This window comes from Phoca vitulina, unplaced genomic scaffold (assembly GCF_004348235.1).
Source record: "Phoca vitulina isolate PV1807 unplaced genomic scaffold, GSC_HSeal_1.0 scaffold9, whole genome shotgun sequence".
In the NCBI taxonomy this organism is placed as follows: Eukaryota; Metazoa; Chordata; class Mammalia; order Carnivora; family Phocidae; genus Phoca; species Phoca vitulina.
In genome coordinates this window covers 51,943,796-51,969,971 of record NW_022589712.1, presented here as the reverse complement: position 1 = coordinate 51,969,971, position 26,176 = coordinate 51,943,796, and the positions used below count along the sequence as shown (strand labels likewise).

At 35.0% G+C, this 26,176-nt stretch overlaps 1 protein-coding gene across 4 annotated transcripts in view; it reads left to right on the top strand.

Moving 5' to 3' along the window:
• AFG1L (AFG1 like ATPase) overlaps positions 1-26,176 on the top strand; it is a 232,441-nt gene that overhangs the window by 101,858 nt on the left and 104,407 nt on the right. For all 4 annotated transcript variants that reach the window (XM_032408123.1, XM_032408121.1, XM_032408120.1 and 1 more), the window contains exon 8: positions 24,948-25,006. In XM_032408123.1, coding sequence (XP_032264014.1) covers positions 24,948-25,006 — 59 coding nt within the window. The remainder of the gene's footprint in view (positions 1-24,947; positions 25,007-26,176) is intronic.

Sequence of the window (26,176 nt, the reverse complement as noted above, 5' to 3'; positions counted from 1 at the left end):
CTCTAGTCCTGCATTTGAATTCCTGTCTTGGGTCCAAGCCCTCACCCTCTGTACCCCATGTAGTTGTTAAAACCCCAAACCAGGGCATGTGTTGTGATGAGCACTGGGTGTTATATGCAACTAATGAATCTTTGAAAACTAATGATGTACTATATGTTGGCTAACTGAACACAGTAATAATAATAAAAAAAAACCCAAGCTATTCCAAAAAAAAAGAAAAAGAAATAGAAGGAAAACTTCCAAATCCATTCTGAGGCCAGCATTACCCAGATACCAAAACCAGGTAGACTCCACTAAAGGGGCGCCTGGGTGGCTCAGTCGTTAAGTGTCTGCCTTCTGCTCAGGTCATGATCTCAGAGTCGTGGGATCGAGCCTCACAGCGGGCTCCCTGCTCCGCGGGAAGCCTGCTTCTCCCTCTTCCACTCCCCCTACTTGTGTTCCCTCTCTCGCTGTCTCTCTCTCTCTCTGTCAAATAAATAAATAAAATCTTAAAAAAAAAAAAAAAGAGTCCACTAAAAAAAGAACTACAGGCCAATATCCCTGATGAGCATGGGTGCAAAATTTTTCAATAAAATACTAGCAAATCGAATCCAACAGTACTTTTAAAGAATCATTCACCCTCAAGTGGGACTTATTCCTGGGCTGCAAGGGTGGTTCAATATTTGTGTTTCTCAACACCAGTTTATATTTATCTCACAAACATTGTCAGTAGAGTATTTGGTTATGTTTTGCTTTTCACTTTTACTGCTAGGAAGCTTAGATTCAAACTTGTAGATGACCCAGAGGAAATATTTAGGTCATTATAGTATGTGATTTGGGCTTTGTTCCCAGCTTCATTTAGTATCCTTTCATTTTTTTCTTCTTTCATCCTACTTTTAATCTATGTTCCTTTGTTGCATTTTATATAATCTTATAAGTCATCCTTAAGTCTTTTTTGGAACATTGGGATACAACAAATATAAAGTTCATAAACAAATGTATTTCAATGAAGCTTGTATCTTTTTATGCAAATCCCCCCCAAAAAAACCCCAAAAAACAAACCCAAACCAGTATCAGCTGATGATTACTACTTTAGCTTTTAGCCTCCTATTTGCTGGTCTGTAGGGGTTTTCCTAATTTCTTGCAAGCTCAATGTATGTTTAGTATATTTTAAGCAACAGTTGTAGTGTAATATTTGTAGTGCTACTATTTTATATTTTGTAGGATAATGTGGTTAGGGCTTTTTTTTTTTTTTTTTTTTTTAAGTGAAACAGAGAGGATATTGGATCAGATCCATAGGAATAGGAAATTGCTAGCAAATTTTCAGATAAATTAGATCTAGATATAGTTTGTATTTAATTTCTTATTTTTGTAAAGCCTCAATTAGATGATTTATTTGTGATTTTTGTCATTTAGGGAAATAGTTTATATGGCCCATATACAAATAGCCACAGTTTTACTTTTCAAAGATTATGCTGTCAGGTCATTAGAAAAGCCTAAAACAAAAATCTACAATTAAAATTTCATATATGTGCTACTCAGTTTTTAGGTTCTGAAATAAAACTTTGTTAATTACATGGTATTCTATTTTTTTTAAAGATTTTATTTATTTGACAGAGAGAGACACAGTGAGAGAGGGAACACAAGCAGGGGGAGTGGAAGAGGGAGAAGCAGGCCTCCCGTGGAGCAGGGTGCCCAATGTGGAGCTCGATCCCAGGACCCTAGGATCACGACCTGAGCTGAAGTCAGTCGCTTAACGACTGAGCCACCCAGGTGCCCGTATGTGATATTCTAATAGAGAAAAAAAATATTTAAGAGCATGGAGACCCAGCAACAAATTGATAATAGGCAAGTAAATTAAATTAATTAATATGTGAAATTAATAAATAAGTTTAAGAACTTATTCAATCAAAAAATAAGAATACATTTTTATGGGGAAATAGAATATGTAAATTCATTTCAACTGTGCTTCTTTGATAGTAAAACACAGAGTGATAAAAAGAAAAAAGTCCCCTACTGACTTAAGTTAGAACTGTGAGAACAGTGCATTCTGGTCTTTCTAGTTTTAAATTTACTGTTTATTACAATGAAAAGGCTGCAGGCAGCATTAGAATGCCCAAGAATAATCCTGTATTACTTAGATTATCAGGCAACAACACTATGTGATTCTTCCTCAAGCAACACATCCACAGTAAATAAAAAGCTGGATATCACTAGAAAGTTGGGTAACAATTATGTACACACATACAACAAATGTAATTATTATTAATATTATATTATTATTATATTAATATTTCTAGGGAGAAAAAAATCCAGTTGTGTTCACCATCAAAGCTACAAACATTTTGGCAAAATTCAGCATCATTCTTGATAGAATCACTCCCTAAAATATAAACAGATGGGTAGTTTCTTAATATGATATCAAATATGTGTATAGCAGCTCAAAGGTCAGAATTATGCTTAGTGGGGACACTGGCATTTCTATTATAAGTGTGAACAAAGGAAGGATGCCAACTATCACTTTTTAACATTGAACGACAGTAGAGATAGAGACATTATAAGAACAACTAGGAGGTTAGGGAGGGGAACCACATATCTTCATTATAGGGATTCTCCAAGATTAGTCATACCACTCCTTTTTCAAGGTTATAAAAAAGAAAATACCATAATATGGGAACAATAAGTAGAAAAGAGAAGTAAGTATTAGAAAATTTGTTTTATATTCTTTAAAAATCAAGAAAACATAAACTGTATGATACAGAAGATCTAAGCAGAGAAAAGACAGATTGAGTTGAAAACCTTTTTACTAAGAGATTGGCTGAAATAAAAGAAAGCTAAATGAAATAAAGATTAAGTTAATTAAATTAAATTAGTAAAAGCATTAGAAGCACTGAAATACAGAATTGAAACTACAGAAAATGAAATCAGTGATGTAGGAAAACAACTTAAGAGGTATGTAGAAATAGAATAAAGAAAATAAAATGATGAAAAAAAATAAGTGTCCTGGAGGAAAGAGGTCTTAATGTGAACTTATTAAAAAGAAATACTTGAGGGGTGCCTGGGTGGCTCAGTTGTTAAGCGTCTGCCTTCGGCTCAGGTCATGATCCCAGGGTCCTGGGATCGAGCCCCGCATCGGGATCCCTGCTCAGCGGGAAGCCTGCTTCTCCCTCTCCCGCTCCCCCTGCTTGTGTTCCCTCTCTTGCTGTGTCTCTCTCTGTCAAATAAATAAAATAAAATTTAAAAAAAAAAAAAAAAGGAATACTTGAAATAAGAAAATTGATGATACCAATGAATTGAGTGTAAATGAGTATTTGTAGTTACTGCTTGCTTAGATATTTGTAAATTGTGTTCCCCTTGGAGAGAGTGTTTGCTGATCCTGAGTGACAGTATCATCATTTGTTGTACTTATAACTAGGGAAATACACAGTCAAGTATTTTATTTTATTTTATTTACTATTATTATTATTTTTTAGGTTTTATTTATTTATTTGACAGAGAGAGTGAGAGAGTGAACAGCAGAGGGAGAAGCAGACTCCCCGCTGAGCAGGGAGCCCCATGTGGGGCTTGATTCCAAGACCCTGGGATCATGATCTGAGTCAAAGGCAGATGCTTAACCGACTAAGCCATCCAGGTGCCCCACAGTCAAGTTTTTTAGAATTTAAAGTATACCTTCTAGTTTTCAAATAACTAGAAAAAAGATAAAAGAATAAATAAAAGAATAAAAGGAAAAAATATTTCTTAGAGCAAAAACTAGAAAGCAGGAGAAGCAGCAAAAAGTATGGGTAAAGAACATAAAACAAGATCAGGCATGTTGACCTGAAGTATAAATGGGTTACATTTCTCTATTAAAAACTAAACTTCTGATATGGCTGAGTAAGCTCCTAGCCAAATGTCTTACAGATAATAATGATAAATTTGGAAAAAATATATAACACAACTATCTGAAGGTCTTGAAGAGTAAAAAATGTCAGGCAGATTCTAGAAGGGAGGTAAGACTTGGAAGAAAGTCCAAATTTGGGCGCCTGGGTGGCTCAGATGGTTAAGCGTCTGCCTTCGGCTCAGGTCATGATCCCAGGGTCCTGGGATCGAGTCCCGCATAGGGCTCTCTGCTCCTTGGGAGCCTGCTTCTCCCTCTGCCTCTCTCTCTCTCTCTCTCTCTCTCATGAATAAATAAATAAAATCTTTAAAAAAAAAAAAAAAAAGTCCAAATTTGGAGATAATTTCTTTTTCTTTTTTAAAAAAATAGCTATCACCTTTAGGCAGATAAAGTCAGTGCTACATTGAGTGACTGAAATTCTGATACAAAACTCACAGTCTTTCTGGCCTGAAGAACCAGATGGTGGAGTGTGGGGCAGGCATTGCTACAGGAAAATGAGAAGTGAACCCCAGAGTGAACTAGATGGATGTAGCCCCAAGTTCTGTGTATAAATCTTGCCCAAATCTCTGACTGACCTCTGAATCATACATTTGCGGGGTAGATCACAAACTTCCTAACTAAAGGTAGGGTAGGGTACTGATCTGAGATTTCAGTTTGTAGTTAGAATCATCCAAGGTAATTTCTTGCTAAAAAAAGATATTGACACCCTCCAGAAAATGAAATGAATCCACAAGGTCCAGGAAACAATCTCAAAATGAAGAATGAAGAAAAAGTGACCCATCCTCAAGAGAAAAAAACAGTCAACAGAGATCAACCCCGATATGACCCAGATATTGGCATTAGACTTTAAAGCAACAATTAAAACAATAATTGTTAGAGAAATGAGGTAAAGAAAATATATTCATAATGAATGAAGAGATAGGAAATCTCAGCAGAGCGAGAGAAATCATAAAAAAGTACCAAGTTTAAATTTTAGAATGAAAAAAGACAGTATCTTAAGTAAAAATTCACTTGATGAGCTTACTAGCAGAATGGAGATAACGAAGCAAAGAGCCAGAGAACTTGAAATTACTCAGTGTGAAGAATGGAGAGTAAATGAGAGAAGAAAAGAAAGCCTTAAGAATTTGTAGAACCATTACAAGCTTCCTAACATATTTCTAATTGGAATCCCAGAAGGCAAGAAGAGAGAATGAGGCAGAAAAACTTTTGAAGAAATAATGACTGAAAATTTCTTAATCTGGGGCAGACATAAATTTACAGGTTCAAGAAGCTCAGTGAAAGTCAAGCAGAGCAAATACAAGAAAACACTGCTAGGCATATTATAGTCAAACTGCTAAAAACCTAATGTGAAAGGAAAATCTAGAAAGCATCTAGAGAAAAACAGCATGTTAAATACAGGGGAACAATGATTAGCTTCTGATGACTTCCATTAGGAACTATGGAGGCCAGCAACCATGGAACTACATCTTTATACTGGGGGAAAAAAACCCCGTCAACCTAGATATGAAACAGTTTCCTTCAAGAATAAAGACAAAATACTGGGACTTCACCAAAATAAAAAATTTCTGCATAGCAAAGGAAACCATCAACAAAATGAGAAAGTCTCCTGAATAGGAGAAGATATTTACAATGATATGTCCAATAAGGGGTTAATATCCAGGGGCGCCTGGGTGGCTCAGTCGTTAGGCGTCTGCCTTCGGCTCAGGTCATGATCCCAGGGTCCTGGGATCGAGCCCCGCATCGGGATCCCTGCTCAGCGGGAAGCCTGCTTCTCCCTCTCCCACTCCCCCTGCTTGTGTTCCTCTCTCGCTGTGTCTCTCTCTGTCAAATAAATAAAATCTTTAAAAAAAAAAAAAAAAAAAAAAAGGGGTTAATATCCAAAATCTATAAAGAACATATAGAACTCAACACCAAAACCCCCCAGATAATCCAATTTAAAAATGAGCAGAGGACCTGATAGACATTTTTCCAGGGAAGACCTACAGATCGCCAATAGAGACATGAAAATGTGCTCAACATCATTAATCATCAGGGAAATGCAAATCAAAACCACAATGAGATATCATCTTACACTTGTCAGAGTGGCTAGTATCAAGAAGACAAGAAATAGCAAGTATTGGCAAGGTTGTGCCCCCTTGTGCATTGTTGGTGGGAATGAAAATTCATGCAGCCATTGTGAAAAACAGTATGGAGGTTTCTCAAAAAATTAAAAATAAAAATGGCGTATGATCCAGTAATTTAATTCCTGGGTATTTACTCAAAGGAAATGAAAAAGCTAATTTGAGAAGATAAATGCACCCTTATGTTCATTGCAGCATTATTTACAATAGCCAAAATATGGAAGCAACCTGAGTGTCCATTGATAGATGAATGGATAAAGAAGATTTGGTGTATATGTGTGTGTATATACACACACACAAATGCACACATCCATACACATACATACAATGGATTATTACATAGCCATAAAAAAGAATGAGATCTTGCTATTTGTGACAACATGGATGGACCTAGAGGGTGTTATGCTAAGTGAAATAAGTCAGACATAGAAAGACAAATATTCTATGATTCCACTTATATGTGGAATCTAAAAAAGAAAACAGACAAAAAAACTGAACAGACCCGTAAATACAGAGAACAAACTGGTGGTTGTCGGAGGGGAGGATGGGCAAAATGGTTGAAAGGGATTGAGAGGTACAGAATGGATTAAAAATTTCAGAAGATATAATTTAACTGTAAAGATAGATAGATTGAAAGTAAGTGGTTGCAAAAAGATATACCATACAAATAGTAACAATATGAAGGCTGGCATGAGTTTATTAATGTCAGATTGAATTTACTATGGCAGGCCCTGCTGGTCCCTGTGGCCCCACTAGAGGATGCTTATGCTGGGCTCAGCTTCTCCTTCTTCAGTTCATGGCAGCAGGGGGCCTGTGCCCTTGACTCCTGGGCCATCGTGCTGGAGTTTGTCTGCTAGGGATTTCAGTTGTAGGTAAATCAAGTTTGTAGAAAATAGTTTTGAGCCTAAGATCATTTCAATAAGAGGACATCTTTTGTCTAGTACTAAAATGAGCATATAAATTCCTAATCCGGAATATAGCTGCACAAGAATGATTTTCTGCTTTGCCAGAATATACTCTTATAGTTACCTTCAGCTATAATGATTTATGATACCAAAAAGAGGAAATATTTTCAACATTAAGGAATCCATTAAGAGATCTTTGACAGCAAGGCCCATCCAATTATGTAGTTGACATTGCAGGAAATAAGTGTGATATTATCATAAAAGGGAAGTCGTGGAGAGAGATGCTAAGGACTCCACTGACTCATCCATACAGTTTTTGTAGAGATCAGTACAAAAACCACAATGAACTTAAATGAACTCTAAAGAAATTTGTCAAAGAATTCCATTCATTCACACTAATACTCCATCTGGTAGTAAGGACCTCAGAGTACAAAGACAACTTTTATTTAGAGTCCATGTGAAAGCTGTTGTTAACTAAGCCTCAGCCACTCACACTTGATAATGAAATAGATGGTTCTAAAAGTTAACAGGAGAGTAGGAGTCTCTGCCACTAATTTTTGCCTGGCTGGTTTTGGATCATCTTCATGCATGAAAGATTCCCAGAAATACAGAGGTTCTGTTCTCTCATTGAACACTTAAGTCATGATATTTAAATCCATTGACTTCCATTATGAAAAGAAGCCCTAGTGTGAAAAACTACTTCATTGATGTTTAACTTTACTAAAAATAAATATGTAAGTATATGGATGGTAGTATTTTTGTAATCAAGATTTTATGTGACATTTTGTGAAGTTTCTCTTTCATGGCTCTTAAAAACAATACCCTCTGGAGCCTATAATTTCCTTGGATTCCCATTATTACTCTTACAGGGGATCGTGTCCTTTAAAATGTTGTAGGATAGGGGCGCCTGGGTGGCTCAGTCGTTAAGCGTCTGCCTTCAGCTCAGGTCATGATCCCAGGGTCCTGGGATCGAGCCCCGCATCGGGCTCCCTGCTCCGCGGGGAAGCCTGCTTCTCCCTCTCCCACTCCCCCTGCTTGTGTTCCCTCTCTCGCTGTCTCTCTCTCTGTCAAATAAATAAAATCTTTAAAAAAAAAAAAAAATGTTGTAGGATAGGGGCGCCTGGGTGGCTCAGTTGGTTTAGCGACTGCCTTCGGCTCGGGTCATGATCCTGGAGTTCCAGGATCGAGTCCCGCATCGGGCTCCCTGCTCAGCAGGGAGTCTGCTTCTCCCTCTGACCCTCCTCCCTCTCATGCTCTCTGTCTCTCATTCTCTCTCTCTCAGATAAAAAAAAAAAAAAAATGTGGTAGGATATCTAAAGTGAAGGGCTGGCAATTATTTAAATAAAAAATGGATTTAATTTACAGGACTATTTGTAGGATTGATGGGAAGGATTTCATCTTCCTGCCATCATCTCTGTAGCAGTTTTCATTGAAAATATTAGCTAAGGATATATGCAGTAACACAACATCAGTAATAATAGATATGTAGATCACCCTAACTTTTCTTTCTGATTTTTTAATTTGTGTATCACCAAACACATTATTGGCATTTAAAAAAAATAAGCCCTTATGGTCAAGATAGTGGTGGTACAAAACCTCTCTAAAATAAATTTAGTTTTATTTGTTGCTTTAAACTGATTGGCAATGATTAAAAAGGAAGGAAAAAAATAGAAGGAAAGAACTAAGGAAGAAAGAGTAAATTAAATAATGTAAATGTTAATTTTATATTTAACTCAAATGTTTTGTGAAGAAGAGATAGTTAAGCATTATCTAATATGCATAAAGTCTATGTGAGATCGGTACTTACGGTTTTATAAATTATATGAATACTTTTATAAATCTATAAATTCTAAGTTTCATCCAAAACTCCAAAAATGTAAATGTCAAAACAAATATTACTAGAGATTAAGAGTGACATTTCATAATGATAAAAGTCTATTTATTAGAAAGCCATGACAATCTTAAATGTATGCACCTAATAACACATCTTCAAATTACACAAAGCAAAAATAGATTTAATGAGTGAACTAGACAGTTGAATAATCGTAGTTGGAAATTTGAACATCCCTCCTAAAGCAGTTGAATGAACAAAAATTTGTAAAGATATAGATAATCATTTGTTTTGACCTGATTAGTACTTATTGAACATTAAACCTAATAACTGCAGAATTCAGTCTTTTTAAGTGCACATTGTATGTTCACCAAGATTGAACATATGCTGGGCCGTAAACCAAGTCTCAACAAATTTATAAAGTTTGAAATCATATAGAATGTATTCTCACCATAGTAGAATTAAATTAAATGTCAACAACAATAAGATACCCAGGAAACTCTCAAATATTTGCAAATTAAATAATATATTTAACTAATCCATGGATTAAATAAGAAATCACAATGAAAATTAGAAAATGTTTTGAAGCAAAATAAAATGAAAATGTAACATTGAAATTTTTAGGATGTTGCTAAATAAAACAGTTCTTAGAGGAAAATTTGTAGTTTAAATGTTTTTTAGAGGAAAAAAAGTCTCTAAAGTCAGTGACCTAAGATTTTACCTTAAGAAGCTAAGAGGCAACCTACCAAATTGGATAAAATCTTTGCAAATCATATATTTGATAAGGGTTTAATATCCAAAATATAAAAAGAACTCCTACAACTCAATAGCAAAAAACCACAGTCTGATTAAAAGTGGGCAGGAGGATCTAAATAGACATTTTTCCAAGGAAGACATACAGCTGGCCAACAGGTATATGAAAAGGAGCTCAACATCACTAATTGTCAGGGAAATTAAAATCAGAACCACAATGAGTTATCACCTCACACCTCTTAGAATGGTTACTATCAGAAAGACAAAAAATAGCAAGTGTTGGTGAGGAAGTGGATAAAAGGGAACCCTTGTGTGCTGTTCATAGGAATGTAAATTGTTGCAGCCACGATGGAAAAACATGGAGGTTCCTCAAAAAATTAAAAATAGACTACCATATGCTCCAGCAATTGCACTACTGGAAACTGAACTCATAGATGCAGAGAAGGGATTGATGGTTGCCACAGGTGGAGGGTGGAGGATGGACAAAATGGGTGAAGGTGGTCAAAAGGTACAAACTTCCAGTTATAAAATAAATAAGTTCTGGGGATGTAATGTAGAGCATGATGACTCCAGTTAATAATACTGTATTGTGTATTTGAAAGTTGCCAAGAAAGTAGATCTTAAAGTTCTTATCATAGGAAAAAAATTGTAGCTGGTGTTGGATAGTAACTAGACTTATTGTGAGTGATTATTTTGCAATATATACAAATATCAGATCATTATGTTGTACACTTGAAGCTAGTATATAATGTTATATGTCAATTATCAGTTTAAAAAAAGGAGAAAAAAGAACCTAGAAGGGTAAATTAAAACTAAGTAGAAAGAAGGAAGGAAATACAAAGAGTAGAAACCAATGAAATTAGAAAACAAACAATAGTAAAATTAACAAACCCCAAACTGAGTTTTCTGAGATGAACAAAATTGTAAAACCTTTAACTACAGCGATCAAGAAAAAAAAACCACACAAATGACCAATATTAAGAATGAAAGAAGAATTATAAATATTAAAAGGATAATCAGAAGAATATTGTGAGCAACTTCATGACCACAAATGTCACAACTTAGATGAAATGGACAAAATTATTAAAAAATAAAATTTGCCAAAACTGACACAAAATGAAACAGAAAATCTGAATATCCATATAGTTGCTAATGAAATCTAATTTGTTATCAAAAACTTTCCCACCAAAAAGTCTAGACCCAGATGGTTTCACTGATGAATTCTATCAAACATTTAAGGAAGAATCTTACTTATGCCGTCTTACACAAACTCTTTCAGAAAACAGAAGAATGGGAAACATTTCTCAACTCCTGTTACGTGTCCAGTGTAGCCATAACAGCAAAACTCAACTAAGGCATTCCAAAGAAAGAAAACTAACAAGATAATATTTCTCAAGAACATAGACATAAAAATAATTAACAAAATATTAGCAAAGCAAATTCAGCAGCATATAAAAAGAGGATAATAATACATCATGACTATTTGGGGTTTATTCTATGAATGCAAGATTAATTTAAAATTTGAGAATCAATCAGTGTCATCTATATTAACAGAATAAAGGAGAAAAATAATACTTTTAACAAATATGGAAAAAACATTTGACAAGCTCTAGCTCACATTCATTATTAAATGCTAGGGCTAGCATTTTGTTAAAAAAAAACAACCAACCATGGGGCGCCTGGGTGGCTCAGTTGGTTAAGCGACTGCCTTCAGCACAGGTCATGATCCTGGAGTCCCTGGATCGAGTCCCGCATCAGTCTCCCTGCTCGGCAGGGAGTCTGCTTCTCCCTCTGACCCTCCCCCCTCTCATGTGCTCTCTCTCTTTCTCTCTCTCTCAAATAAATAAATAAAATCTTAAAAAAAACCCAAAACAAACAAACAAAAAAAACAACCAACCAATGAACTGGGAATAGTAAAAATCTTCCTTAATTTGATAAAGAACATCTACCAGAGCCATCAACCAAAACCAGTGAGCGTATTTAATGGTGAAATATTGGACATTCTCCCTCTCACACTGGGAACAAGACAAGGATGCTTACTCTTCCCACTTCTAGTCAACATAATATCAGAGGCCCTAGTAACTGAAGTAAGGCAAGAAAAAGAAAACATGGAATGGAAAAGAAGAGCTAAAATGATCTATTTTTACAGAAGGCACTATTTACATAGAGGTATCTTTAAAATCTTCAAATAAGCTCATAGAGCTGCTGTGTGAATTTAGCACAGTCACAGGTTACATGGTTAGTGTGCAAAAATCAATGATATTTTTATATACTTGCAGCAAGTAATTGGAAAATGAAATAAAACCCCCAATTTTAATAATATCATCAAAAGCATAAAGTAATTAGAAATAGGTTTAACAGAAAACCTGCAATACCTCTCCACACTGAAAACTAGAAAACATTGCTGGGAGAAATTAAAGACCTAAATAAATGGAATGATATACTATTTTCTTGGATTGGAGCATTCAATATTAGAAAAAATGTCACTTCTTAAATTGATATGTAGATTCAGTACAATGATAATCATAACCCCAGCATGCTTTTTTTTGGAGGGGGGGTAGAAATTGACAAGTTTTATATGGCAATGAAAAAAAAATACCTTGAGTAAGCAAAACAGTCTAAAAAGCATAAAGTTGGGGCACCTGGCTGGCTCAGTTGGTAGAACACATGACTCTTAATCTCAGGGCTGTGAGTTCAAGCCTCATGTTGAGTATGGAGTCTACTTAAAAAATATATTTTTTTAAGATTTTATTTATTTGTCAGAGAGAGAAAGGGTAGAAGCAGGGGGAGCAGCAGGCAGAAGGAGAAACAGGTTCCCCGCTGAGCAAGGAGCCTGATGGGGGACTTGATCTCAGGACCCTGGGATCATGACCTGAGCCAAAGGCAGATGCTTAACTGACTGAGCCACCCAGGCATCCCCCCCCCAATTTTTTTCTTAAAGAACAACAAAGCTGAAGGACAAGCAGTTTTAAGACTTACTAGAAATCTACAAAAAATTAAGGTGTGTGGTATTGGCATAGGATAGAAAAATTAATCAGTGGAAATTAATGATTGGCATGGAGAATGGAGAGCTCAGAAACAGATACCTACCTACTTATGATCATTTGACTTTTGACAAAGGCAGTGAACAGTCTATTGGGGAAAGAGATGATGCTGGAGTAGCTGCATATCATTATGGGAAAAAAATGAACCTTGACCCCTACCTCATATATCATAAAAATTAATTTGAGATGGATCATAGACCTAAGTCAAAAAAACAAACTATAAAGCTTTTCGAGGAAAACATTTGAAGTATGTTGTCATGATTTGGGGGTAGGCAAAGATTTCTTAAGTCCTAGAAAACAATAGTATAAAAATATGATAAATTAGATTTCAACAAAATTAAAAACTGCTGCTCCTTCAAAAGCACTTTAGGAAAATGAATGGACAAGCCACAGACTGGGAAAAAATATTTGTAAATCATGTATTTGACAAAGGAATAGAATCTAGAATATACAAAGAATTCTTAAAAGCCAATAATAAACCGCCTGATAAGAATTGGGCCCAATTTTTGAATAGGCACTTCTTTTGAGGAGACATATGCAAAAATGCCAACTTAAATAGTCATCAGGCAAATGCAAATTAATAGCACAGTGAAACATCATAATACGTACCCACAACAATGACTCAAATTAAAAAGACTTGCAAAACCAACTACTTATGAAGATGTGGGGCAACTAAAACTCTCCTACACTGTTGTCTGGAATGTAGAGTATAAGATACTGTGAAAAAAGGTTTGACATTTTCTTATGAAATTAAACATACTTCTAACCCTATGATCCAACAGTTAAACTCCTAGATATTTACCCATAGAAATGGGAAGAAAAAAAGTTGACAAAATAATTTGTGCAAGAATGGTTCTATTAGCCAACATATAAGCTAATTGAACATAAAAAAAAAAAGGTTCTAGCTGCTTTATTTGTAATAGTCAATAACTGGAAACTGATCAGGTTTTCATCAACCAGAGGATGGATAAAGAAACTGTAGCATATGAATAAAAGGAATAAAAAGGAATAAACACATAACAACATGGGTGAATTTCAGAAAGAGGCTGAGTTAAAGAAGCCTTATACAAAATAATATATACTCTATAATTTCACTTTTATGAGGTTTTAGAAAAGGTTTTATGGTTTGCTCTGGAGATTATAGTATAAAACTTTAACTTAAATCAGTCTACCTTTAAGTGATGTTATACTACTTCTAGTATAGTGTAAGAACCTTACTTTAAACAGTATACACCCATTTTTTTATACACCAATGTTATACATGCCAAAGTATACTGTTATATTTGCTTTAAATACTTATCTTTCATTTTTTTAAATTTTTAAATATTTGTTTTTATTTGAGAGAGAGAGAGTTAGAGCGTGTGTGAGCATGAGCAGTGGGGAGGGGCAGAGGGAGAGGGAGAAGCAGGCTCCCTGCTGAGCAGGGAGCCCAATGCGGGGCTCTATCCCAGGACCCTGGGATCATGATCTGAGCCAAAGACAGACGATTAACTGACTGAGCCACCCAGGTGCCCCTTTTTTTTTTTTAATTTTTTAAAAAGATTTTAGTAATTTGAGAGAGGGCACAAATGGTGGGGGAGGCGGGGGTTGGAGGGGCAGAGGAGGAGGGAGAGGGATAAGCAGACTCCGCACTGAGTATGAAGCCTTGTGGGGGCTCCTCTATCTCATGACCCTGAGATCATGACCTGAAACGAATCAAGAGTCTGCCTCTTAACCAGTTGAGCCATCCAGGTGCCCCTAAATAGTTATCTTTTAAAAGGATTTAGATGAGGGGCACCTGGCTGGCTCATTCGAAAGAGCATGGGACTCGTGATCCCAGGGTTGTGAGTTTGAGCCCCACGTTGGGTGTAAAGATTACTTAAAAATAAAAATCTTTAAAAAAAAAAGAAAAGGACTTAAGGGCACCTGAGTTGCTCAGTTGGTTAAGTGTCTGCCTTTGACTCAGGTCATGATCCCAGGGTCCTGGGATTGAACCCACATCAGGCTCCCTGCTCAACAGGGAGTCTATTTCTTCCTCTCTTCTCTCTTCCCCTGCCCCCCTTCCCATGTTCTCTCTTTCAAATAAATAAATAAATAAAATCTTTTTAAAAAAAGGATTTAGATAATAATAAAGTTTCCTATTTACCCATAATTACCATTTCTGGTGCTCTTAATTCCTCTGTGTATTATGGGGTTCCATCTAATATTTTTTTGCCGGGGGACTTCTTTTTAAGATTTTTTTTGTAGTTCTGGTATTCTGGTGATGAATTCTTTCAGCCTTTCAATGTCACAAAAAGTCTTTTTGTTTGTTTGTTTTGTTTTGTTTTTTAAAGTAGGCTCCATGGCCAGCGTGGAGCCCAACTCGGAGCTTGAACTCATGACCCTAAGATCAAGACCTGAGCTGAGAGCAAGAGTCAGACACTTAACTGACTGAGCTGCTCAGGCGCCCCAAAAGTCTGTATTTTTAAAGATGCTTTTGCTCAGGGTAGAATTCTTTGTTGACAGTTTTGTTTGTTTTTTCCATTGTCCTTTAAAAGGCAAGTAAGGATCCGAGAACGAACATCTTTAGAAACAACCACAAAAAAAATAATAAATTATAATGATTATAATGATTATAATATGCCTTGGTGTTGTGCTTGGGCCTCATAGAGCAAATTAGATCTGTGGGTTTATAGTTTTCATCGTTTGGAAATATTTTGACCATTATTTCTTTAGTTTTTTTAATATTCTCTCCTCTTCTCCCCTTTGGGTACTGTAGTTATACATCTATCAGGTTGCTTAAAGTTGCACCACAGCTCACTTATTCTGTCCTGGTTTCGTACTTTTTCTTCCCCTCAGTGCTTCATTTTGGCTGGCTTCTATTGTAGTATCTTCAAGTTCACTGATATTTTTCTTCTGCACTGTCTAATCTACTGTTATTCCCATCCAGCATATTATTCATCCCACATACTGTTTTCATCTCTAAAACTTCATCTTAAGCCTTTTTTATATTTTCCGTGTCTCTATTTGATTGGGACAATCTTTATTCATGGTGCTTGAACACATGGAATACAGCAATAACTGTAATGTACTTGTCTTCTAAATTCATTATCTGTGTCAATCCTAGGTCTGTTTCTGTTGATTGATTTTTCTCCTCATTATGGGCCATATTTTTCTTTTTCTTTGCATGCCTTGGTCATTTTCTTATTGGATGTCAGACAATGTAAATTGTACCATGTTGAGTGCTGGAGATTTTTGTATTCCTATAAATACTCTTGAGCTTTATTCCCATTCTTAGAAATGGTACCCAGTACCCCATGAATTATGAGGTTTTCCAGTCTGACTGGTGGAGACAGGCACCATTCCCAGCCATGTGGGAGCTCCAATGATGGTATTCTCTAATACTTTCAGATATTTTTTTTGCCCGGCTTTGGGTAGTTTCCTCCCACACATGTCTGATCAGTATTTCACTGAGGACTCAGTAGGGACCTTTAGCAGATCTCCAGAGCTTTTTCACTGGGCAGCTTTCTTTTCTCTGGTACTCTGCCCTGGGAACTCTGCTTGCCTTGTCCTCTCAGGACTCTCATCCTTCTCAATTCAGGGAGGCTGCCAGGCGCAGCCTGGATTCCCCCTCTCTGAGCAGAGTCCTATAAACTTTCCCCAGGCACTAAGCTGGGGCAGTTGTGGAACTCACTGCACTTGCTTCCTATTCTTGGGGTAACTGAAGGATCCTGGTGTCTGATGTTTACACCAAGGTACAATACCAGGTCTGGGGATTAGGAAGGGCCACTCTAAAAGTTTGTCCACCATAGTGGATTCAAGAAAGTTCAATTCAGAATGTGGTTATTTGAACGATAGATTGTTTACTATTAGAAAAGAAGATAAGAGTCATGAGCTCATACTGACTCTTGCGCCCTTCATTCCTCTCTGCTGGGTGGCAATCTGCTTATTTTTCCAAGGTGGTCTAGTGCCACTGTTCCCTCTGTAAAGCTGCTTTTGAACCATGATAAAATGAATAGCTTCTTGCTCTGTGTATTATATTTATACCTCTGTCCCTTTTTACCTTGAATCATGGTTATAGTCTGGTTGTGTCTGTCAGCTGTGATAAGCCAAACTGGTCACAACATGGTTCTGAGGAAGTCCACAAGTTTTAACATCATTCAAGACCTTGACTCCTAGATATACCTCTTACTGGCTGGAAATTCAGCAGATTATCTCAAACTATGACTATCAGTTTCTTTCTCTGTAAAAGGGAGGTAAAAATATCTGCTTTGTAGTGTTCCTGTGACTTGTATACATTGCCTAGTGAATTGCCTGGCTCCTAGTCAGTATTCTGTAAATCCTAGTTCCTCTTTTTATTTATCTTTTGTCTTCACTCATTTCAGCATAACTATTCAGTAGAAATTAATGAACGTATGTTGAAATGAATATAAAATGATAATATTTTTAACTTTTTGAGGAACCTCCATACTGTTTTCCAGAGTGGCTATACCAGCTTGCATTCCCACCAACAGTGTAAGAGGGTTCCCCTTTCTCTGCATCCTCACCAACATTTGTTGTTGACTTGTTAATTTTAGCCATTCTGACTGGTGTGCGGTGGTATCTCATTGCGTTAAAGGGAAAATTCCTTTTAATTATTGATCTTAAAAGTTTTCTTACTCTCAACAGTTATGTACTTATATAAATAAGCATTACACCTTGTTGGTTTTGACACTTGGATTTGTTTTATAAGTTTTTATTTTAATTCCAATTTATTAACATATAGTGTTACATTAGTTTCAGGTGTACAATGTAGTGATTCAACAATTCCATACATCACCCGGTGCTCAGGTGCTCATCATGACAAGTGTACTCTTTAATCCCCATCACTTATTTAACCCATCCCCCCAACTACCTCCTCTCTGGTAACCATCAGTTTGTTCTGTGTAATTAAGGGTCTGTTTCTTTTTTTTTTTTTTAAGATTTTATTTATTTATTTGACAGAGAGAGACACAGCAAAAGAGGGAACACAAGCAGGGGGAGTGGGAGAGGGAGAAGCAGGCTTCCCGCGGAGCAGGGAGCCCGATGCGGGGCTCGATCCCAGGATCCCGGGATCATGACCTGAGCCGAAGGCAGACGCTTAACGACTGAGCCACCCAGGCGCCCCTTAAGGGTCTGTTTCTTGATTTGTCTCTTTTCCCTTTGCTTGTTTGTTTTGTTTCTTAAATTCTACATATATATGAAATCATAGGGTATTTGTCTTTCTCTGACTTATTTCGTTTAACATTATACTCACTGGCTCCATCCATGCTGTTGCAAATGGCACAACTTCGTTATTTTTTTTTATGGCTGAATAATATTCCATTGTGTATATATGCCACATCTTCTTTATCCATTTATCAATCGATGGACACTTGGGCTGCTTCCAAATGTTGCCTATTGTAAATAATGCTGCTATAAACATAGGGGTGCATGTATCCCTTTGAATTAGTGTTTTTATATTCCTTGGGTAAATACCCAGTAGTGTGATTGCTGGATTGTAGGGTAGTTCTATTTTTAATTTTTTGAAGAACCTCCATACTCTTTTCCACAGTGGTTGCACCAGTTTGTATTCCTACCAACAGTGCATGAGGGTTCCTTTTTCTCCACATTCTTACCAACACCTGTTGTTTCTTGTGTTGTTGATTTTAGCCATTCTGACAGATGTGAGGTGATATCACATTGTAGTTTTGATTTGTACATCCCTTATGATGGGTGATGTTGAACAATTTTTCATGTGTGTTGGCCATCGGATATTTTTTTGGAGAAATGTCTGTTCATGTCTTCTGCCCATTTATTGGATTATTTGTTTTTTGGGTGTTGAGTTGTATCAGTTCTTTATATATTTTGGGTATTAACTCTTTATCAGATATGTCATTTGCAAATATCTTCTCCTATTCCATAGGTTGTCTTTTAGTTTTGTTGGTTGTTTCCTTTGCTGTGCAGAAGCTTTTTATTTTGATGTAGTACCAACAGTTTATTTTTGTTTTTGTTTCCCTTGCCTCAGGAGACATATGTAGAAAAAAGTTGCTAAGGCGGGTGTCAAAGAAGTTACTGTCTGTGTTCTTTGCTAGGATTTTTATGGTTTCAGGTCTCACATTTAGGTCTTTAATCCATTTTGAAATTATTTTTATGAATGGTATAAGAAAGTGGTCCATTTTCATTCTTTTGCATGTTGCTACCCAGTTTTCCCAACACCATTTGTTGAAGAGACTGTCTTTTTCCCACTGAATATTCTTTCCTGCTTTGTCAAAGAATATTTGACCATATAGTTGTGGGTTCCTTTCTGGGTTTTCTATTCTCTTCTATTGATCTGTATGTCTATTTTTGTGCCAGTACCATACTGTTTTGACTACTACAGCTTTGTACTATAACTTGACGTCTGAAATTGTGATGCCGCTAGCTTTGCTTTTCTTTTTCAAGATTGCTTTGGCTATTTGGGGTCTTTTGTGGTTCCATACAAATTTTAGAATTGTTTGTTCTAGTTCTGTGAAAAATGCTGTTGGTATTTTGATAGGGATTGCATTAAATATCTAGATTGTTTTGGGTAGTATAGACATTTTAACAATACTTTTTCTTCCAATCCATGAGCATGGAATGTCTTTCCATTTCTTTGTGTCATCTTCAATTTATTTCAACAGGTCTTTTAGCTTTTTGGTTAGGTTTATTCCTAGGTATTTTATTATTTTTGGTGCAACTGTAAATGGGATTGTTTTCTTAATTTCTCTTTCTGCTGCTTCATTATTGGTGTATAGAAATGCAACAGATTTCTGTAGATCCTGCAACCTTACTGAATTTATTTATCGGTTTTAGCAGGTTTTGGGTGGAGTCTTTTGGGGTTTCTATATAGAGTATCATGTCATCTGCAAATAATGAATGTTTTACTTCTTTCTTACCAATTTGGATGCCTTTTATTTCTTTTTGTTTTATTATTGCTAGGACTTCCAGGACTCTGTTGAATAAAAATGGTAAGAGTGGACATCCTTGTCTTGTTCTTGACCTTAGGGGAAAAGCTCTCAGTTTTTCCTGATTGAGGATGATGTTTGCTGTGGGGTTTTTCATATAAGGGCTTTATTATGTTGAGGTATGTTCCTCTAAACCTATTTTTGTTGAGAGTTTTTATCATGAATGGATGTTCTACTTTGTCAAACACTTTTTCTACATCTACTGAAATGATCATATAGTTCTTATCCTTTTTCTTATTGATGTGATGTATCACGTTGATTGATTTGTGAATATTGAACCACCCTTACAACCTAGCAATAAATCCCACTTGATCATTGTGAATGATTTTTTTAATGTGTTGTTGAATTCAGTTTGCTAGTATTTTATTGCGGATTTTTGCACCTGTGTTCATCAAATATATTGGCTTATAGTTCTCTTTTTTTGTGATGTTTTTATTTGGTTTTGTTATCAGGGTAATGCTGGTCTCATAGAATGAATTTGGAAGTTTTCCTTCCTTTTATATTTTTTGGAATAGTTTGAGAATTATAGGTATTAACTCATCATTCTACCTTCACAGGTAGAATTTGCCTGTGAAGCCATCTGGTCCTGGACTTTTGTTTTTTGGGAGTTTTTTGATTACTGATTCAATTTCTTTGCTGGTTATCAGTCTATTCAAATTGTCTATTTCTTCCTGTTTCAGTTTTGGTAGTTTATATGTTTCTAGGAATTTATCTGTTTCTTCTAGGATGGCTAATTTGTCGGCATGTAGTTTTTCATAATATTCTCTTATAATTGTTTGTGTTTCTGTGGCGTTGGTTGTTATTTTTCCTTTGTCATTTGTGATTTTATTTGAGTCCTTTCTCTTTTTTTTCTTGGTAGGTCTGGCTAGAGGCTTCTCAATTTCATTGATTTTTTTTTTTACAAAGAACCAACTTCTGGTTTCGTTGATCTATTGTGTTTTGTTTTTTAGTTTTTCTATCATTTATTTCTGCTTTAATCTTTATTATTTCCTTCCTTCTGCTGGTTTTAGATTTTGTTTGTTTTCTTTTTGTAGCTCCTTTGGATGTAAAGTTAGGTTGTTTATTTGAGAATTTTCTTCTTGAGGTAGGCCTGTGTTGCTATAAATTTCCCTCTTATGACCACTTTTGCTGCATCCTAAAGGTTTTGGGCCATTGTATTTTCATTTCATTTGCTTCCAAGTACTTTTTATTTCTTCTTTTATTTCCTGGTTTACCCCTTCATTGTTTAGTAGCAGATTATCTAACCTCCATGTATTTGTGGTCTTTCCAGATTTTTCCTTGTTGTTGACTTCTAGTTTTATAGCCTTGTGGTCCAAAAAGATTCATGGTATGAGTTCAGTCTTCTTGAATTTGTTGAGGCTTGTTTTGTGGGCTAAAATGTGATCTGTTTTGGAGAATGTTCCATGTGCGCTTGAGAAGAATGTATATTCTGTTGTTTTAGAATGGAATCTTCTGAATATATCTGGTAAATCCATCTGGTCCAGTGTGTCATTCAAAGCCATTGTTTCCTTGTTGATTTTTTGTTTAGAAGATCTGTCCATTGATATAAGTGGGGTGTTAAGGTTCCCTACTGTTACTGTATTATCAATTAGTTCCTTTATTTTTGTTATTTTTTTTCTAAGATTTTATTTATTTATTTGACAGAGAGAGACAGCGAGAGAGGAAACACAAGCAGGGGGAGTGGGAGAGGGAGAAGCAGGCTTCCTGCTGAGCAGGGAGCCCGATGCAGGGCTCGATCCCAGGACCCTGGGATCATGACCTGAACCGAAGGCAGACGCTTAACGACTGAGCCACCCAGGTGCCCCCCTTTATTTTTGTTATTATTATTATATTTATTATTAACTGTTTTATGTATTTGGGTGCTCCTATGTTGGGTGCATAAATATTTACAATTGTTATATCTTCTTGTTGGATTGTCCCCTTTATTAGTATATAGTGTCCTTCTTTGTCTTTGTTACAGTCTTTGTTTTAAAGCCTATTTTGTGCAGTATAAGTATTTTTACTCTGGCTTTCTTTTGCCAACCATTTGCATGATAGATGTTTCTCCATCCCCTCACTTCCAATCCTCAAGTGTCTTTTGGTCTGAAATGAGTCTCTTGTAGGCAGCGTATAGATGGGTCTTATTTTTTTATCCACTCTGTCACCCTATGTCTTTTGATTGGAGCATTTAGTCCATTTACATTCAAAGTAATTATTGATAGATATGTATTTATTGTCAATTTATTATTTTTTTTGTGGTTGTTTCTAAAGATGTTCGTTCTCTGATCCTTACTTGTCTTTCTTTCATGTTTTGCTGAATTGTTTAGTGATATGTTTGGATTTCTTTCTCTTTATTCTTTGCATATTTATTAGTGGTTTTTGATATATGGTTACCATTAGGTTTGTATATAACCTCTTCTGCGATGCTTGGATTTTTAAGGAAAAAATCTGTATATCCATGTACATCTCCAAAGTATTTAGATCCTTGTAATTGCTTTAAAAATCCTCTTTGCATGTATTTTGTCTGTAAGTATTATTATAGTTATTCACTGTGGAGAATGTAGAGGTCCTTATTACCAGTCTTGAAAAATGAATGTGCCATAATTTCAGTACTCTCTCTTATATGACCAAGTGCTCATTTAACTCTGTTTAGAGATCATTAAAAAATTGTAGGCAAGAACTTCTGCTGAATTTTTAAATAGTATTTAGTAAACAATGACAAATGTTGATACAAATGTATTATAAAATCTTTATGTCTGAGAGAAATAATATTAAACAACTAGTATGAAAAAAATGGTAGCTAAGTAACATTTCAGGAGATAGATCTATTGCATTGATAATTAGCATAATATTTGAATTACAAAAAACTCTTCAATTTAATGAGTACAGTTCTTTTTCACTTAAGTGTCCTATAAAAACCTAAAGGTTTTCAAGCCAAATGAATTTTGTTTGGAATTCTATTTAGAAAATACTTTTCAGAGCATAAAGTTTGGATTATATATCCTTATAAAGGCAGAGTGTTTTTAAAGTTAACCCTTTAAAAATTTAACTCTTGAAGACTGAAAGGTATTATTTGATTTTACCTTTGCTGACGAGTGGAAACTTTCAATCAAGAATATTACAAGTGGGCGTTTTTATACCTTTCATTGTCATGAACCTACTGAAAGGTACACACTTGTTAAGTTACGTCTCAGAGCCTTTTGTGTTCATAACAAAGATACTATTCTGTAAGTGAGACCAAAAAGTTACCTTAACATAGATAAACTTTCATTTGTGTAATATCTCAGTGTTAGTTCTATAACATTGTGTTCTTCAATATTCACTTTGGTATTTTTCCCAATAAATTTTAAAAGAACTTATTGAGTTATAATTGATATACAATAAATGACACATATTTAAAGGGTACAGTTTACAAAATATTGGCATGTGCATACATCTGTGAAATTACGACTGCAATCAATATAATGAATATTTCTGTCACACTTAAAACTCCTCTTTCCCTGTTTTCATCTCTCCCGGTCATTGTTGTCCTGCTGGCCCCTTCTCTAGGCAACCACTGATTAGCTTTCTATTACTGTAGCTTTAATTTGCTTTTTTTAGAGTTTTATATAAATGGAATCACACAGTATATACCTTTTTTTTTTTGGTCTGGCCTCTTACTCTGCGTAATTATTTTGAGATTCATTTATTTTGTTGTGTGTATGGTTTCTACTTTTTATTGCTAAGTAGTATTTATTTCATTGTACAGAAATATCACAGTTTGCTTATCCACTCACCTAATGATGGACATTTGGATTGCTTCCAGTTTTTGGCTATTCCAGATAAAGCTGCTGTAAACATTGAGTGTATTTAAATTATCTTATTTTTTGGGACACCTGGCTCAGTCAGTGGAGCTCAGTCAGTGAAGCATGTGACTGTTGATCTTGGGGTCATGAGTTCAAGCCCCACGTTGGGCGTGGAGCCTACTTAAAAAATAAATAAATAAAATAAGATTATTTTATTTTCAAATTTTACCACTTATTGGTAATCATGGCTGTCAACTCTTATCATACAGCAGTGTTTTTATGCACCTTCCCCAACAACTTGATAATTAGGGAAGATTCTGAAATACCTAACTTAATAACCCATTTCCTGCATTTTACCTATTTTACTCATTTGAGGTATTGATTATAGGAAAGGAAGGATCTCACTTTGAATTTGAAGATTCCAACAGCCTGGCCAATATTATCTTACCTTTTATAATATCCTTAAATAAGAATATTAAATGTAACTGAATTAAAGCCTCTTATCCTTAATTAACCAAAGAGCTTTGCAAATACTTTCTACACTATAATGACGTTATGATGAATATTTTTCTAAAGAGAATAAATGTTTCCTAATGACCATATTTTATTTCCATAAGTAAAAGTGACAGTTGAAGTCTATCTCAGTTACCAAATTTTCTCTAAACAAGGAAGTATAGAAAGGACCCTATAAAGCATATTTAAAGGAAAATTAAGACACATAACCTAATTCATGGGTTTTATTATTGAAAAAACTTTTTACTGTTCCCATTTTTATACTTTTAAAAAAATCTCATTACTTTAGATTTTACTTTTAAAAGGAATGCTTTATATGCAATAACATTTCATTCTCTTTAATAAAGTTCCAAGTCTTCTTTTTTTAGAAAGAAAGAAAAAAGGAAGAATAAAGAAAAATATGCAAAGCTTAAAATTTGTTACCCCTTTCCACTTATTTGCCCTGGACAGTTTCATGTGTGTGGATATGTCTGAACATACATGCACTGTGACACGTGCATATATAAAAACCACCATTCTAAGGCCAAAAATACTAGCTGTTTATTATTTTATAACTGCATTAAATTTATAGTCTTTTGAGAATGGAATTTTAATTTTGTGGTAATTTCTTTTAATTAGCAATAATCGCGCCTTGGATAAACGTCATTGGCTATGATACTGCCACTGTTGCAAAGCTTAGGTAATTTCTTTTAAAGTAAAGTGGCCTTAGTGTCATTTACCTTAATGTTAAATATGTAGTCTTGATACAAATACATGCACAGTTCTGTCTTTCGATGTGTTTTCTTAAAAGGCTAATCTTGTTACACACTTTTAATTCTGTACTGACAATTTTTACTATAGATTGAGATAAAGGGCAATATAATCCCTTTCCCAGTAAAATTCTGTATGTTGAAATATTAAATACTTTAAAAAATATATATGTTGAGTTATTGACTTAGGATTATTTGTGATATCTTCCAAATTCTTTTATTGCTTTTTACTATAGTGTAAAGCCAATTTGATTGGATGTCTTTTGATTTTCTTTCATAATTTTGTCAATTCTTCCTCTTATTAAGAATATAATGAATTTTGTGTAGTACCAGAATAGAAATCAACTTTGGTTATTTTTCTTTTGCGTGTTTATCTTTTTTATAAATAGAAAGCTTTATTTTCCAGACTGAGATATGAGCTAACATTAGATTTAGGCTAAGTAAAAAGCTATTAGCAATTTTTTCTTTCAGATCTCTATAAAAATGGACTCCAAAGAGCTAACTTCGTACCATTCATTGCTGTCCTAAAGGTAAAGAAAATCACTTACTTGTGTTTACTGATTAATATCATATTGATTGATAATTAAGGGCTTTTATAGCATTGCCATGGTCTTGCATTCAAGCAAAATTCATTTTGATATTAGATAGTTACAGTCAAAGACACTAAAGAAGAAAAGAATGTTTTTTATATAGTATTCAGCAATGTGTACACAGGAGAAATAATAAAATATAGTCTAAATTATTGTCTAGCTGAAACATTTGATAGTTTGCATTTATAAATTATAATTTCAGATTTGCTCATAAATATTATAGTGGAATGTTTAACCTTATACATTGATTTCTGAAAAAAATATTTAATGTTCCTGTTTCTTTCAGGTTAATGGTCTTTAACATGTTTTCTCAGCTATTAAAGTTGTTATTCTAGAGTAGCATTATTACAAAAATATTCTAATATATTTAAATGTGATTGCCATCAAGTTATCATAAAATTATGTCAAGTTGAGGCACATAAATAGTTTAAATATTTGTGTGTATCATCACTGCATAGAGTTTGAAATAGTCTTCATTACAGTCTGAGAATAAAGTAACCTTTTTCACTGTTAATTTAAATAATTTTTTACACAATTATTCCGTAATTCTATATTCTACCAATATTTGAGACCTACTATGTGCAAAGTGCTACATTAGGCATGATGGGTAATGCAGTCATGAAATAGGCTATGTTTCTTGCTTATAAGTCATTTATAATCTAGTTGGGCATATAGTACATACACAAATACCTATAACACAAAGGAAAATGAAGTACCAAAAAGAAGCGTATGTGCCAAAATATAATTCTCATAATTCTTAGTTACATAATTTTTCCCAGTCAATAACAATATAACTGAAGAAGGGATAAAGTTGTATTATTTTTTAATACCTAAAAACCTCAAAAATTCTTATGAAGAAGTAGTAATGGGATGCTCTGGGTGGCCTAGTCGGTTGAGTGTGGACTCAGCTCAGGTCATGATCTCAGGGTCCTGGGATTGAGCCCCCGCCAGCGCTGCACTCAGTGGAAAGTTGCTGGAAATTCTCTCCCTCTCCCTTTGCAACTCCTCCCAGCTCACACTTGTGTGTTCTCTCTCTCTCTCAAATAAATAAATATTTAAAAGAGAAGAATATTTTTTCTTCAAATATTCTAACGATATAGTCAGATAACC